We start from the raw sequence: 17,505 nt of genomic DNA on the forward strand, positions 1-17,505 counted from the left end.
ACTGAGAGATTCAGATTTGACATGGTTCTTCCTGCCCAGCCCTCCTTTTTGTATAGAGTCATGCATGGATTGTGGATTCCTTAGAGCTAAAGCATGCTTTGGAAATCTGCACGGAATGTTTCCTTCATTCAACATTAGTCAACTGTGCAACATGATTTGTTTGTTGATTTTTAGAAGTAACGAGAAATGTGTCTATATTTAAACTATATTTGTGTCTGTGATTTCTGGTTCATTCAGTGAATAAGAAAGTTGTAAAAGAGTAGAAACCTAAAAATGAAGGCCTGGCGGTGAAAAGAAAGATACTGTCTGACACTCCTCCACTGGCTTCGGTTCAGTTTCCATTTTGTTCATTCATTGTGAGCCTTTCTGAAAGATTTCCCATCATAAATCAATACATGTCACACAACTTATCATCAAACTTGTTTTAATAGATTTTGTTGTCCGCTTGTGGTGAGCACAACATTAGTGTATCATCAACATAGAATCACATTTTTCAAATTCTAATGAAGTAGATTCATTCACAAAAGAATAATCTGCCACTATTGTCATAAATTATGCTTTTGGTTCTTTTTCGAGCATAAAATGTGACAAAAGCCAAATTGTTGCAGTTTTTCTATCATGAAAATAGAACGCTTGCTGCTTTCCCCCGTCACATCACTGTGAACTGAATATTTTGGGGTATGTGGGGATTTTCTTTGACGTTTGAGTTTATAAAGTCTGTCATAAAGATTGAGGAGAAGTGCATCTGTTATCTGGTTTATAGCTGAGCTGAGTTTTTATTTTTTTAATAATTGATAGGAAACACAGTGAATCCTTTTTAAAGTGCCTCTGAGGTTTCAGGTTAGTGCACCAGTTTTATCCCCATAGATAAAATGGATGAATACAATACTCGTTTCTTCTGTTGCCCCGGCCGCTGTGTTACAGAGCCCAAATCTGCAGGTGCAATTATTTCAGACCTTTTGTTGTTATATTGCAAAAATACAGAATCTATACCCCCCTCTCGCTTTTCCACTCCCATGTGCCAGTTTCCTGACTCTGCTCTGTAAGGTTGGGGATGGAGACATGGCAACGGGTCGAGGAAAAAACATGCACACACACACATGCACATCAGAGGAGAAGCTCTGATGCCGTATGCCTGGCTCCAGCCCTTTGTAGTGCAATGAGCGGAGAGTTGGCTGGAAGCAGAGAGGAGGGAGTGAGAGAGGAAAAGCCGGGGGGGGGGGGTAAAGTACAGAAGGAAGGAGAGAGGCTGAGCTGTATACCAGCAGCATGGAGGAAGCAGCAGTTAGCGTCCCTAGGGCTTTAGGCTTTTATCTGTCAGTTGTATTGAAACCAATCTCCCAGGCCCTACAGCTCCATAACATCTATACGTGTGTGTGTGTGTGTGTGTGTGTGTGTGTGTGTGTGTGTGTGTGTGTGTGTGTGTGTGTGTGTGTGTGTGTGTGTGTGTGTGTGTGTGTGTGTGTGTGTGTAGACGGTCATCGACATTTCCTACTATTTCCGTGTAGGAGCTACACACCCTATTTCTCAATGCATAGCCCACATATGCATTTTATTCACAGTATGTTCATAGTTACACACACACACACTTTCAGGACGTGCCCCACCCAAGTGATGCCCTCCAGTGTGTTCACAGATAAAACCTTGGACCGCTGCTCATCAAGCCCTAAAGACGTGATTAGTGTGTGTGTGTGTGTGTGTGTGTGTGTGTTTGTGCGCTCTCCAGTCCAATTACACGTTAGTGTGGCTCACGTCTCCACTCTGGCCTTTGAAGATGGGTGAATTGCTAATCAGCAAATTCCCAAATCAGCCCCACCACTGCACTTGGCCTCCTCTTCCTCTCTTCCTCCTTCCTGCCTTTCTTTTTTCTTTCCTTCTTCCCAATCTTGCCTCTGCTTTCACTTTGTGCATCTCTGAGCTCGACGTTCTCTCATTTTTCTCATTTGTTTTGCCTCAAAACGTGCAACTCAGAGAATACTTCTGTCCTTGGGCTGTTATCGTCAGTTACCCGTCTGGATTTTTATGCAACGCTCCGCTGAGAGAAGAGTCACTTAAAAGAGAGAAGAGCCTCTTGGGTTGGTTTATGGCATCTGCAAAAGACCCTGACGGAGGCGCTGAAGAGGCAGGCCCAATTTAACGGATGACATGTACATGGAAAGTTCTCATGGTGTAACCACTGCTCCAAGCTGTTGTAACAGGGTGCAAAGAGGACGGAGGAGCCAAGACGGAGAAAGTGAAAGAGGGAGAAAGTTGTTGTCTGTGTTACGCTGCAAGCTCATGGTGCGCTTTTAAAACTTTCCTTCTGATGGTTAAACCTGCTCAACCTTAATCCTCTTCCTCTCCGATAATTGAGGTGAAAGCAGGTTAGGATTTAAGTCTGGTTAAAGCCTGGAACAATATAAAGTGATAAGATGGTTCAGGTATATGCAGCCAAAATGCACTGCAATGACTAAGACCCTTGTGTCACTACAATAGAAACCACAGGATTAAAAAAAACCACAGGTTCTGGTAGTTATCTGGAGTTTAAGCTCCCACTGAGGTTTGGCCATTCTTGAGAGTCACTCTTCTGTGGTTAGGATTAACCTCAAGGTGGATGGTTTTTAAAGAATCGGGCTAATGAGACGGAGGCTTGTGCTCTGTGATCATTGGACAGGAGCGTGAATGCAATTCTTGTGAGCTTAGCTGCCTATTTAGATCCAGCGCCTGTTGAACGAGCATTTTATGGTGCTCAAACTAAATTCTGATATTATTAAATAGCTGTGATTAGTCATCCAGAAGGATTTACTCACTCTGTGTGCACTCCACGTGTGTTTGCTGCATAATGATTTTGATAAATGAAGCCAAGGGTTCATAAAGTGGCTTTTTTAAGATCAAGTGTTTTTTGCTTTAGGAAAATATGGGTGTTTCCTGCTGTTTTTATGGGTTGGACAGCTGTGAAATATACATTTGTATGTATTACCATCTGGTTTATTGTCTATTATTATAATATTTTATAGGGCTGTTGAAAATATCCCATGTGAGAATGCAGCAGGAAAACGTGGGAATATCTCAGGATGAAAACGAGCCACCATGCATGTAGAACGCGCAGATGAATATTTCGGAACGAGATTGTAGAACTGTTGGCGTTAAGGGCAGAGGAGGATGATCTATAAACACAAAGACAGTGGAATTTATGAATTTATTCATGTCTGAAACTAGCTCCAATTACTTTTTTTAGACAAAGAAGTAAAACCTGTTTGTAAATACACATTTCTCACACAACTGAAGAATTAAAATATTTATTTTTGGCATCCTTTGGTGACTTTAATATTGATATGTTATGTTATATATATTGCCCAGCCCCATCTGGGATAGGTGACTGTGAAGTGTCCAGGCATGTTTCCAGCACTTATCTGTCACTGTTACAGTCTTTATGGCCTCTGTAGTGTTGTGTATGTGTCTGTGTACATTGCAGTGTTTGATTATGGGTCAGGGGAGGCCACAAGCCCACGGTGGCCCCGGCAGCCTCAGGCCTCTCAGGTTTCAGAGCAGAGCATTCCTCGCTGGCTGCTCCATAGCTGTGAAAACCGCAAAGCAGCTCCAACAACAAACACTGGAGGCACCGGGGGATAGACAGCTAACCTGTGGCTAATCAACAACAGGACTTTTCTCTCTCCTCCAGAATTTGTTCCCTGTTTCTCAGGCTTAGCGGAGACGGAGTGTTTCTCCACTGCAGCGCCTGGTTCTCCACCACATTTCCCCCCCTCTCTTTTGTCAGGGTGGTGTTTTGAAAGCGCATGATTTCCTGCTAAGTAGTGGCAGCTCTGTTTGTGTGCGCTTGTCCATGTTTATTTGACAGTTCCACATCTTGGACCGGCTGTTTTTCCACTAAGGAGGGTGTGGAACAGTAGACTGTCTGGGGTTGGTTTTTCACTTTGCAAATAACTCAGTAGTGAAATATGCAGCTGTGTGTGTGTGTGTTTGTTTGTATGGCACGCACGCAATAATAACATTAAGAAACTGTGTGTATAGTACTCTACTGTTAGTGTGGAGAATGAAAGCAAAAACAATCATGACAAGGGCAGCTGACTCCACTGAGACAGTCAGGATTAAAACTGACACAGATTGACAGTGTTTGTGTTTATGAGTCGTGATCACATTACATCTGAAACTTCATACCAGAGGTTTGGGTTGAATGACCTAATTCTGATCCAGAAGTGAGGACTTCAGGGAACAGTTGTGTGTTTGTTTGCGTCTGTCAATGCCTGACTTTGTATCTGTAGATTTGTGTTGATTTCCGTTTATTATATGAAAGTATAACAACTGCCAAGATTGGTTATTATCAATTAGGTAGGTGATCAAAAGTAAAGGGATTATTGGTTATTTTCATATATCTGACTCTATAGTAATCTGAATATATTGGGGCTGTTTGTCAGACACAAGGATTATTATTAAGGATGAACATTTTCTACTTTTTATCTAATGCTAAAGGAGCAACAAAATAACTAGATAATAAGCAAAATATCTGAGGAATGGAAAATATATTCTTTTAGAGAAGCAGGCCAGGCATCTTTTGCCAGTATTCGAGGCATTGATGCTGGTACCGGATCATCTCGACCATGTTTGTATCCGCACTGTCAATCCAAAGCACACAAACTACATTTTTGTTAAAATCAGATATCCTAGAAAAACTCTGGTTCTTTTGATGAAGCCGTGTTATCCCGATAAACCTGCTCATGTTTGAAAAGACCCCTGTGATTGTGTGAAACTTTCTTTTCCTTCGTCTTCTGTCGCTGAAACGATCCGTTAAAAGGTGCTATAGACGCTCATGTGAGCAGGCAGTAACACTCTGGTGCGACTCTGCTCCGGGTTGAATGTGGTGCATTCTGGGTAATTGGTGTCCTCTGGAATGTGTCGAACAAAGGGTGTGGGCAGGCGGCAGGAAATGGTTGCAGTGTGGAAACAGGCAATTTAAGGCTTTGTGTGCAGCGGGGGCAGCTTACAGTGAAGCACCTGCCTATACCTGCTGCCTCAACACAAACATTAGTTCTACTCTGTTTGTAGCTGCCACACAGTCCTGCTGCCTGTGTTTAGGGAAGTGTGTGTGTGTAAGAGAACGAATATTTAACCGATGGGACCCAAGAGACCATGTGAATAAGTGTGTGTGTGTGTGTGTGTCAGGGGCAGGTCTGTATTCACACACCTCTTTAGAATGTTTGTTCTGCTGCTCTCGGAGCGCTGAGGTCACACCAGGGCTCATTTTCTCCAAGTGTCCATGTACAGCTCTGCCTCCCATTCACATAACAATATAAATCAGGGACTATTAAAATGCCTCAGGCTGGAAGGTGAACGGAGGGAATTTAGCATCACCTTGTGAATCGGGCTCACACACACACACCATCATTTTGTGTAATGGCTGATCTCCAGACTCCAGACAGGTGACGCATTCTCCTCGCCAACCTAGAAGCTAAATGAAACGACAGAACCGCACTGTCTGGGTCTATTGCTTGGCTGTTATAGAAGATAGGTTTATCGTCCTCTCAGGACCGGTAATGAAAACAGCTCTGCACCTGTCTGTGCAGAGAAATGCATCAGTGCTAATGCTGCTGTCGGCCTAGACTCGAGACGGATTCAGTGAAGTCAGAGTTTAATACTTATCGTCACATATTTCTAGACATTGTCCAAAACTCTGGGAACCTCAGAATACAACACCATCACATCATTTTCTTAGTATCATGATTTATGACTTTAATTGAGTTTAACTGAGAAAACATTTGCACTTGTCCTCGCACGAGAAGCACAGGTATGATGACTCGTAATGTGTAACTTATGCTTTTGTCACATTTAGGTGTGCCTATAGCCAGCGTGCCAAAACACACAATGCCAGAGTCCCGGTGGAGGAAGGCACCTGCAGGGAATCTAGCTGTTATGAGATCCAGTTACACTTCTGCTCGACATATAAAAATATCCATCGTTGTGAAGGTCTATTCACACGGTTTTTAATCGTCATGCAAGTGTTTTACATTTAGCTTTCCCAAGATAAGAGGAGGTCATTTGGTAAAACTCTAAATCAAAATGTTGACGTTAGGACCTGCGGTTATTGTAATGTATTTTCGGTCAGCATCAGCTGGGACTGGCTCCAGCCACCTTGAGGCCGATGGACAGATGGATGCTCTTGTTATGATTGTAACCGTGGCGATTGCCTGACTTATCATAATTTGGTGACACACACATTTCTTTTGTCTGCACTTAATGTTCAGTAACCAGCCACGGAGGAAGCTCAGTATAGCTGTCAGACATAATTAACACAACCACAGAAAGGCCCTGGTCTGACTGCATTCTTTGCAAATGTGGGGACTTGCAGCCATGGCACCAAATATGAAAAGGTGTGGATGCATAAACTGTTAAGTAATGATGTACTCATGATTATGCATAAGTTTGTCGGGAGGTTGCTTTTGCAGTCACACTATTTTCAACCTCTTTTTGTCTTTCATCATATTGATAAAAAAAGCTCCTAAACTTACCTGAAAGCAAAACCCTCCTGTGTAAACAAACTCGTCCTCAGGTGATGGATTTCAGTTATTGGATCTAAATCTTTAGCTTTCCCCCTCGTCTAACCTCTGCTTCGTTCCCTCTCTGTCTCTCTACAGAGGATTTTCAGCTCGTTTGTGTACACGGAGAAGACATCAAACGGAGAGACAGAAGTGCAGCAGGTGAGAAACAAAGGATTCTACTATCTCTCTCTGTGTGTGTGTGTGTGTGTGCGTGTGTGTGTGTGTGCCTGCCTGTGCGTGTGCCTGTGTGTGTGCCTGTGTGCATGGATGTGTCATGGATGGTGTCTGGTTGTGTGTAGGTTTCAATTCAGCAGCAATAATGAGTGTGCGCACACACACACGCTCATCGTCACCATCAGAGGAAAATGGTGTTTATTAAAATCCCACAGCTGCTGTGTCATTGGCTTTGAAGTTTTGTTTTTCCATTCGTCTGTTGTCTCTCCTCCTCCCTTTACTCGCGCTGAGCGCCGAGCTGCAGTCAGACAGGATGAGACGGCTTGAAGGAGAGAATGGCGTCTTGTCTGGAAACAAAGACATCAGCCACAGAATTGGGAGATTTGTTTAAAATGACCCTTAAACCCTCCAAATCAGAATTTGTACTTGTGCCCTGTTTGTCCTTGATTGGAAAACTATGCATAGAATTTCTGGCATCTGATGTCAAGGCAGTCATGATTGTGTGCAGGCATGGCAACACCGCGAGTGTGTGTGTTTGCACTTGTGCGTCAGGGATATTGGCAGAGTGACAGTAAACAACAGTCTGGTAAACAGCCACCAGCAAGAGCAGACAGGTTGATGTCTCTGCATATCTCCTGCCACTTTGTGCACTGGTGCATCCATCCTGGTGCATGCATGTTTTGTGTGTCATATTTATGGTGTCACCAAATTCATCGCTGCACTTATTTTGGCCCATAACACCTTGGGTTGCGTCCTGGAGATACGCGACCCATATACACACAGACAGATTTCTGGAACGAGTAGATTCGATATCTGTGGCATATTTCTTGACCAAAAACTCGTGTTTCCAGGCTACAGAGCGAGAGTCATGATGATGATGATCATAACCTGCTGTGCAAAGTCCCATTTATATAGAAAAGGTCCAGTCCAAACTTAATCCTCTCCACAGAAACCTCAACAACAATACCAAGCCTGAGGTTTTGAATTACAATCACATGGATTTGGTGTATTTTAATAAGCCCGGATCCCGGGGCAGCACTGACTTTATTCATTCTGGATCCTTGTTGGAGCAGTTTAATGATTTTATTTCCATGGGCGGCTCATAGAGCAGCTCATACATTCTGCCCATTGCCCCTCTGAGGCTGGCATCAATTAATTCAGATGACAGGCCTGGCATAGTTGGCTTTCTTTCTCTCTGTGGGCAGAGGGACTGTGTCCCTGAGCCAAGTCCAGGCTCAATTAGGAGGCTATATCTGCAGAGGAGGAGAGGGCTGGGAAAGAGCAGGAGAGAGGAGCCACCGTCTCGTCGCACGAGTTCCTCCTCTGGATATTCATTATTCGGACAAGCAGACTCTTCCTCTTCCTCCCTCTTCCTCTGTCCTCATCTGTTTTATGAATGTATTCTTCTTGTTTCAGTCACTGACATGTGCTGTCAGAGTGGATATCCTGGATCCATGCTTTTATGCTGGTTCATGGTTCACATACACACAACGCTGCATCAACAGCTCATTAGAAACAACATGTCCATTTTTCAGACCAGTGGAAAAGCACAAATTCAATAACAATATTAGTTCATCCAAGTAGAAGCAAGACGTGCACAGTCAGGGTTGGACTGTGCCTGTTTCTTACTCCCGCAGCACAGACCTGCATCTGTCTTATACTCGCTCTGTATCAACTCCAACCCTCCGGTCCAAAGTAAGACTTGCAGTAAACACTGCTGCCAGCGACTGTGGTTGAAGACTGCCTGGTAATCTCAGGGTGCACCCACTCCATCCACTCCTGTTCTGTGGCTGAACCAACCCAACCGGGTGTTGCAAACCCTGAAGGCTTGTTGGATGGGTCAGAGAGCGGAGAGAGGAGCCCTGTGTGTCGGAGAATGTGGTTAATCTCCAGGGCACAGGTTGGCTTTGGCTGCACCGTGGCAGACTGTAACCCAAGCTTTAACTTGCATAGCTGGAAGTTTCTGGTTTCTCTTCAGTCACTCTGTTAAAAAGTGTGAGTCCAACTCTCTCCCTCTGTTCCTCCCTCCTCCCAGACATGGAAACACTCCTCTAACTGAACACTGGCCCATTTTCCTCTTTTTAATACAAAGTTCAGTGCAGCTAATTGCCATGCTGCGATGCATGGTGTGTTTTAGTCTGTGTGTGAGTGTTCACATGTCTTGGTGCGTGTGTCTGTGTTCCTTGTGGCGGAGTCGTGGTAATTGCGGGGTGTGCCTCAGGCCCCCGTTAAACCCCTAATAAGAATAGCGGGTGGTTGATTAGGTGTACCAGCGGTCAGTGGGTCGCGGTACATTTCCCTGTTCCTGGTTTGAATCACAGGCCTTTACAGGCGCTGGTAATTACGGGATGTGAAATAAAGGGAGTCCAGTTACTGTAGAAATAAACCTGTGTGTAACTTGGAAGGGCTTTGGAAAATATTCAGACCTGTGCCACTTTTTCTACATTTCTCTTATTGTTGCCAGCTAAAGTCTTAAATCGTTTGTCCTAATAGAGGTAATTTCACATCCAAATAATGATGCTCTTTATGTCTGCCCTGTAAAAAAAGGGCTGCATTTTTGTGGATGGCTCTGGAACGACAGCTTTCTTGATCGGTGTGCTGCATGCAAAAGCAAAGCTGTGCAACATCCGAGTGTACGATTTGTGGTAAGCAGTTAACTGTGGCTCTCACCTGACTCTCTCCGAACTGTTTGACATGATTCTTGCGTTGGTTAAAAACTAAATGAAATTAAAAATGTCTTAAGGTTATTTTGTAAAGATTGGATTCAGCGAGTGGGATGATTTGTGCTTTTGGTACAAAGACACTGACATTTTTACTGCATTCCTGAGAGATCTGCCCGGTTGATACACTGGGAGCATTTCTGATATATCATCTAGAGCCAGGCCATTCAGAGCTCTGTCCAGACCAGGTGCAAGAACCCCTTAAAAGTAAATGCCTGTGCATACTGTCTGTGGAAACACAAGACGTGAATTTATGCAAAAACACAACCTGTAAAGCGCGAGACCATTAGGAACAAATGGAACAAACAGAAGGAATGATGTCGACGAACAAAACCAGTTTCAATGTTCATATGTGTGACTGACTATTGTTTGAAGACTGTTAATCCACCTTTTTAGGAATTTCACAGATTCTAAATGAAAAGTTAATCCAAAAGTAACTGCGAGTGATTAGTTCTTTAACAGATCTTGAGTAAACCGGTGGATCATGTGATGGCTTTCAAGTTAAGAGGATAATCTGCAACGGATTACATGCCACACATGTGATGTTTTAGATTGAGAGAGGGCAAGTTTATAGCAATCCACCGTATCCTCCCTTTTCAGGCTCTTTGGCAAACAAAGAGCAAGAACAGGGATCTGTTGTGAGGGGCGGCTGGTGCGCTGGTTATTAATGTCCCCCAGCAGGCCGCCGCAGATTATTAGTTTCCCCTAAAGAAGGTGGAACCCCAGTTTCAAAAAGCATGGTGTGATGTGTGCTCGGACAGAGCTGAGTCCTTCAGAGGAGGAGAGACAAAGCATAATGTATGTATGCATGTTCAGGGGCTTGGATTCAGAGTCCCAGTTAACATCACTGAATGAGCTGCTCCGCCTTTGTTTGGAAACTCCAATATCCTCCTCCCTGCCTCCTGGTTTCGGTGCCTTTTAAAGGTCAATAACACTCAAACTGAATATCTAGCACGCTGGAGACTCTACGAGCCTTTTATCAGATGTTGAGAGGGAAAACATGTCTCACGAACAGGATGAGTAGCTGCAAGTGTTTTGTGCAAGATAATCGACAAAAGAAATATACATAAATGCACTATACAAGAGATAAAAAGGTAGAACCCAGTGGGTTGTGTGATGCAGTTAAATGTATTTTGGCCCTGTGTTGTATTTTGGGCTGGATTTTCTTAATAAACGCTGTGGAGAGCAGTTAATGTTCCCCCGGTCTCAAACATCCATCATCCTGCTCTGCTTTTAACAGTGATGGATTTCACACTTAGTGCAGCCTAAGGTCTGGCATCTTTGATTTTATTTAACTCCACTTTTGTATTTTAACTTGTTCCTTTGTGTTTGTGCACAAATGTTCATGCAGAACTGAAACAGGACTGTTTGTTACTGACACTTATCTTTACTGTACAACTTCTAAACCTAACCCTACGTTTATCTTTCTCTGAGAATACTGTGTGTGTGTGTGTGTGTGTGTGTGTGTCGTGTATGATATGTTTTGATTACTTTCTACTTTAGTTTGGCAGCTTTTACCTAAATTATTGGATCATTTCCTACAAACTGTAACCATGTAAAGTTTTCTGGGTCAGTCTTGCTGTTGTAAAACTCTTAATAAGCTAAAAGTCGCCACGAGTCATTGTCTAACTCACATATCTGTGTTTCCTTTGTGAAGTTGGCCAAGAAGATTCGGGAGAAGTTTAACCGCTACCTGGATGTGGTGAACAGGAACAAACAGGTGGTGGAAGCTTCGTACACTGCCCACCTCACGTCTCCGCTCACTGCGATTCAGGACTGCTGCTCCATACCAGCATCGATGATGGAGTGAGTCACTCTCTCTTTAACACAAAGACACACACTCACTCATTCACACTCTTTCTTGATTGTCCCCTTACATAAACCGATGAAACTTGTTTTTCTTTTTTTTAATTTTCCTATTTTTCAGCAGTACTGGAGGAATTTCAGATACTGATATTCGTATCGGAACATTTCTAATTCAGCCACCGTGCAATAGGTTGCTGACGTGACGAGGGTTTTTATGAAACTGTGTGCGAAACCTAATATGTCAGATTTATATTCTATCTTGTGAGTTTTTAAAATCGCCCCAGTCCACAGTTTAGACTTTTCAACCAATCCAGCAGGCGGAAACAGTTCAAAGCCGAGCTCCGAGAGAGAGGGAGCTGCTTTCAGTTCTAATCTACAGAGCAGCAGCTGTCTCTACCCCTCATCCCCGCTCTCCATTTATGTCTGTCTCCCTCGCCTTTATCAGCAGATGCAACCAGTTATTGCTCTCTGAAGTTTTTGCGCTGCAGACTTCACAGGCTGCAAGGTCACCTGTCTTTCCTTCGCTGGTGCAGAGGGGAGAAGGGGGAGGAGGCTGCCCCATGGCCGAGTGCCACCGGCCACCTGTAGCCGGAATCATGCACACCACACACAGTGCATATAGTCAACACTTGCTCACACGCGGTATTTATGTCTCTGCACGTGCGGTGAGGAGCTGTGGATTTAAAGCTTCGAGACAGTTTGAGGCAGAAATTGCAGAGAAAACGAAAAGGCCTTGGTAGGAAGGATGGAATGGTGCAGAGGGAGTTGGTGGAGGAGTTGAACATACCAAACTGAAGCTGCGTCTGATAGATCCCCGAGCTTCAAAGAATCTCCCTCAGTTGGGGAAAAGGCACTGAGCTCCCTCACTATCATTTTTTGGGGTTTATGTTGGATCGTGAGATACTTTCAGGAGCTGCATGTTGAATAATTTAGCTCTCCCCCTCTATGCACTCTGCATCAGAGAAACAGCATCTGTCAGTTTCACAAGTTTAAATTAAGTTCTGATAACTTGGCTGCAGTATGTGTGAAACGAGTGGACGCGCTGTTTGTCGAATGTGAAGAAAATATAATGTGATTACTTTTACTATTGTTAAAGTTTCCAATGCCGCTGCCCTGTTTGTTTTGCACTTCCAACACAACTGTGGACTTGGATGACGTCCACTAACGCTTTTCAGTTTAAATTTCAGTTTAAAAATAGATGACTTTTCTTTTATCTACGTCTGTCATCAACTTAGTTGTTGAGCCTCTTAAATGGAGACGTTTGTAAATGCTGCCAGTTTATTCTGGAATCTCCAGGGTTGTATTTTAGCCTGGACGTGTTAACACCCCGACCGGATCTTATCGGCCATGACTCAACTACCACCGACACACGGGATGGTCATGTGACAGTGATGTATGGAGATTATTTCTAATGTTTGTCTGAATGGTCTTAAATGCTGTGTTTGTGCGTTCCTGTATACTTATGTCTTTGTAGGGACCATTGCAATCAACCCTACAGAGTGAGGACATTTTTGAAAAGTTAGGACATTCAGTCCCTCACTTTTTGGGGCTTTTTGAGGGTTAAGACTTGGTTTTAGGTTTATGGTTAGAATTAGGTTAGGGTTGGGTATTTAGTTTGTATGGCTAAGGTCGCGGTAAGGGGCCAGGAAATGCATTATGCCAATGACTGTCCTCACCAAGAGAAAGAAGTACAAACGTGTGTGTGTGTGTGGTAAAGAATAGGAGTGGGTGGGCCCTCGATCATGACACGGCTTTATCTCTGTGTAGTTCACTTCAGTGTGTCCTTCATTGGTCTCAGGCGTCAGCTGCTTGTGGGGGTCTCGGTCAGGTCAGCCAGTTTAGAGGCGGATCAGGTGGTTCACAGGGTGTCCCTGTCTGTTAGCAGTCAGGCTAGCAGGCTATCATTTCTCAGGGAGGCCACAGAGGGCAGCGCTTAGTACCTGGTGGTATGCTTTAATCACTGCTCAGGCTCAACAACAGGCTGTACCTGAAAATAGAAAAAGTATGTAGCTCACAGAGTTGGTGTGTGTGTGTGTGTGTGTGTGTGTGTTTGCACATGGGTCTGTGTTTATATTTTAACATCTCGAGGTGCTTATTTCAACAGTTCCACTGATATGCAGTCGTGAAAGTGAGAAGTGTGCTCGGGATCAGCCCAGATGACATTTAATGGTCTCATTTCACCAGAAGTTCATGAAAAAATAAGCTGCGAACGGGCTGTTAAATAAGATGCCGTGAAATACAAATACCTATCTCACCAGAGTAGACGAGGACGAGTGAGAAGGTGGTAGTAAAAGTAGATAAGACATCTGGCCATGTCACAGTGTTCGACCAGCAGCTTGTTAAAATCTGGTGTTTTGACTTTGACTTAAACAGTTTTCATGGTGGTGATGTTGCTGGATGAAACGAAAAGGCACCAAAGTTTCCTCCTGAGGGGAAAAAACTAATGTTTCTACCCAATTTTCTCTCAGTTCATCCAAAACTACCCCCAGAGTGCAGCTTGTCATTAAGTCTGTGCTGTCATTACATCTTTTATTGTCGACAAGAACTTTCAATCTTTTGTGACAGAAACAGACTCTTTCTTATAAATCAGGATTTTAATTTCCAATACCAACTAATGTGTTGTATTGGTTTACTTGTAATTGGAAGATGTAAAATATATTTGGAATAACTCCCCAATCCAATCTCTGGTAACTTTACATCTTCTCTTATATGCAGGGTTTCCGCAGGTTATTAAAAAGTCAAAAGAAGTCTAGAATCCAATCATCTCCATTCAAACTTAAAACTAATACATGTTAAAATATTACACTCTAGGTTTTAATCAACGCAGGTAAGTCTCAATTATCTTAATGTTCTACTTCTGTTGACCTTTAAATGATTATAAATAGTAACAATGGCTTCAACTCACAATCCTCATCATTTGACTTTTGTCTTATTTTGACCAAATTTATGTTAATGGTTGTTTCACTAAAAGTATTCCAGTTGAGGTGCAGCCCAGTGTTTGCAGTTCCCAGATGACAAAACAAACACATTTTTAATTTCTCCCGGTTGCTAAACACCAAACGCCGAACTGAGCTGCATTACAGCTGTAAAATATCTTTATATGAGGGATGGTATTGCACCGAGAGTTTGCAGTACGGTCGCTCGTAAATTAAACAGGGAGGTTGTGGACGCCGCAGTGCTCATACTAAGCTCCTGTTTCTGAGAAAGAATTCTCACTATCTAGGATGCTGGCAGATTTACAGTCCAGATCAAGCGTATATGTGGCAGCCACTCAGACTTGGTCCTTCAGATCAAGCTGATCTCATGGTGGAGATATCCTCGTCATCAGCGTGACGAGGGTATCTCCGTTTGCGTATTAGAGGAGGAGATGGAAACATACCAGGCAGGTTGGGAGGAAGTTTAGTTGAAGTGACTTTAACAGGTGTGAATGCTGCAGTGTTTTTTCTCCCTCCACCTAACCTTTCTGATGTTTAGTACGTGGCGTTTTTCATTTTTGATTGTATTACTTTGAAAGGTGCTGTCTCCAGGGAGACCAAGATATCAGACGTAACCCCCAGTTTAATGTTATCAGTGCCATGTCAAGACAGGATTAAAACCGACCATAGAACTTTTTGTTCCATGTTTTTGTTTGGATTTGTTCGTGGTCAAAAACTGTTCAGCTGGCGTGTCGCAGACGTCACTGCCGCTGTCGACCGAAGGTTCGCAAACACATTAGGAACGACACCACTCTTGACTTTGCAGCTTTCACAACAGAGAGCCTCTTCAAGGTAATTGTACTCGCTGGGCTTTCTGAATGGCGTGTGCACACCTCCTCTGTGGATAAACATGGATCCTGCAGCAGGCTACAGCTTAATATAATGGATTTCTTAATGCTGAACACAGCAGGTGCTAGGAGTGTCTTGACTTCATTTCTTGTCTATGATGGAAGATTTTGATTTCCAGAATTGTAAAAACTTTTTCCTCAAGCAAAGAACCCCCCCTCTGTTTCCTCAGAATTGATGCACAGTGCTGCTGGCCCTGGAATAATTGTCAGTTTCCACTCAAAATCCAAAGAAACGTCAATAAATGTGTGTTTCACTGTTTCTTGAGGTGGTGGTGGTGCCGGCTATTGAATTGTCTTCGGGATCATTTCTTATAACAGCCTGGAGAACACTCCCCTTCTGGGAGATATGGTAATCAAGCGAGCGCTCCTACAATACATTATTAATATGCATATTCATTGGCAGAATTATTTAAAGCACTGTGCATCAGGTTTGTAACATTTATGAATACGAATTTGGGTTTAATACAATTAGAAATGATTTTTTCTTAATCTGTTTGTCTGTTGTTTGTGTTTCGTTGATTCTCGTGTCTGGTGAGAGTCAAGGCTTTTTTGCAAAACAGATTTTTCTGCCCTCATTAAGATCTGATCAGAATGGAAACCCTCCTCTCTTTCTCTCTCTCTCTCTCCCTCCCTCGCTCTCATATGTTTTTTTGATGTGGAATTCAAAAGCGGCCTGCAAATGTATTTTTTATCTGGCACACATTTTTGCCGAGCGTCCTGCCCAGCCCCTCTATGCAAAGTGGGTTGAAGGAGAATAGTAATGACTTTGGCCTTATGGGACTCTAAATGAGTGAAGTTCAAACGCAGCCTGTACATCACAGCACCTGTCAATCAAACCAGGCCAGTGCAAGGTCTGCAAGCAGAGGGAGCCTCGGATGGGTGTAGTGTGTGTGTGTGTGCGGGGGGGTTCTAGTTTGAGGGATGGAAGGATCAAAGCACCCAGGCTTGCTGCAGTGCAGAGCAGCCTGCTCCTCTGCATACCTCCCTCGTTTGTCAGCTCTCAGCTCCAGAGATAAAGGGTGTGTGGAAACCGTTTGTGTGTTAGCATCGGCTCGGACACGTGATGTTTAAACAACGCTGCTGCTGTTCGACACTTTAGACATCACTGAAAAATGATACGTCATGTATGAAAATGAATGTGATTAAGATGTGCCGATTCCAACACAGATATCACTGTTTGACACCTCTTCAACACTGTGTGTGTGTGTGTGTGTGTGTTTTTAACGCTGCACTACTGAGAACCTTTCACACGACACCAGTACTCACAGGGTCCTTCATCGTCATGGAGTACATGATAGAAAGAGCATATTGTTGTATAGGGCAGAATAAAACCGATAATCACACAAAGGACAAATATTTCCCAGAATCCCTGATCTGCTAAGGATCCAAAGGTCTCGGGGGGGTTGCATCCTTCGGAGGACAGATTGGTTCACAGCCGCGTGATCAGACTGTACCAATTCAAAGGCTCCTCCAAGTCCCCCCCCCCCCCCTGCCGAGCAACAGAGCCTCCACCTAGTGGATCCTTCCCGGCCCAACATGTCCCATGATTCATTGCTACAAAAAGCAAGTTCTCAACCGAACAGCTCACAGTACACAATATAATTTCAACGTTTTTAATCAACACAAAGTTTTCATCTGTAGCTCTGTTGCTAGGCGACCGCTGTAAGGACGGGGTAGGCTGGTGATGTAATAGAAAGACCAGACCGTCTTATTTTTTGGGCGATGTGGTCGACGAGGCTGTGTAGACCAGGTCTTTCAAAGAATGTGGCTCCTGAATTAAGTTTTTATGAGCTGCAGTGAGATAGAGTATGTGATGTAGGATGGTGGCATCAATTTTTCTTCATGAAGCCCAATATCTCAGATTTTACTTATTACATGATATTTTTTGTACAGCAGTTCCCTCTGTCCTTAGACCGTTAAATATATTGTTTAGAATAAAAATCTGTTGAAAATGATCCTGGGAGAATGAGTGGAAAATGTAGAAATTGACTGACAATACGATTCAGAGCACCGTGACAGATGATTTCAATCAGTGAATTGCGCAGGCAGCCTTTTCTGCAATCACATTCAGATGTATTCAGGGAACTGGGTATTAGCTTCATTGGAGGAAAAGCGCAATTCCAGCAATTTTTCCATGGAAAAGATTATTCACCAGCCATAACTGTGACTTTAATATGAGGCCTGGGCAACACATGATACAGCCGGTGATCCAGTGTGTTCAAATGAAACTAACCGGGCCCATTAGTTCCAACAGATGTTTCATCTAATTGGATTAACTTCACACAGGTTTGTGTAAATCTTGTAATGTAAGTTAAAAGCTTTTTTTCCTTCAGTTTAAATGTGAACATTAGCGCAAAGTCAGAGGAACGAACAAACCTGTGAGTTTGGGTTTCTTGGAAATAAAGCGGTGGAGCAGTAAATCTGTTTAGTGTATCGTGGAAAACCAGAG

The 17,505-nt window shown here is 43.4% G+C and overlaps 1 protein-coding gene across 1 annotated transcript in view; it reads left to right on the top strand.

The window, feature by feature from the left end:
• The window catches only part of cachd1 (cache domain containing 1), a 67,040-nt gene that overhangs the window by 21,276 nt on the left and 28,259 nt on the right, over positions 1-17,505 (top strand). The window contains exons 2-3 of the mRNA XM_069521644.1: positions 6,630-6,692; positions 11,085-11,233. Coding sequence (XP_069377745.1) covers positions 6,630-6,692; positions 11,085-11,233 — 212 coding nt within the window. The remainder of the gene's footprint in view (positions 1-6,629; positions 6,693-11,084; positions 11,234-17,505) is intronic.

This window comes from Paralichthys olivaceus, chromosome 3, assembly GCF_024713975.1.
Source record: "Paralichthys olivaceus isolate ysfri-2021 chromosome 3, ASM2471397v2, whole genome shotgun sequence".
NCBI classification, from domain to species: domain Eukaryota; kingdom Metazoa; phylum Chordata; class Actinopteri; order Pleuronectiformes; family Paralichthyidae; genus Paralichthys; species Paralichthys olivaceus.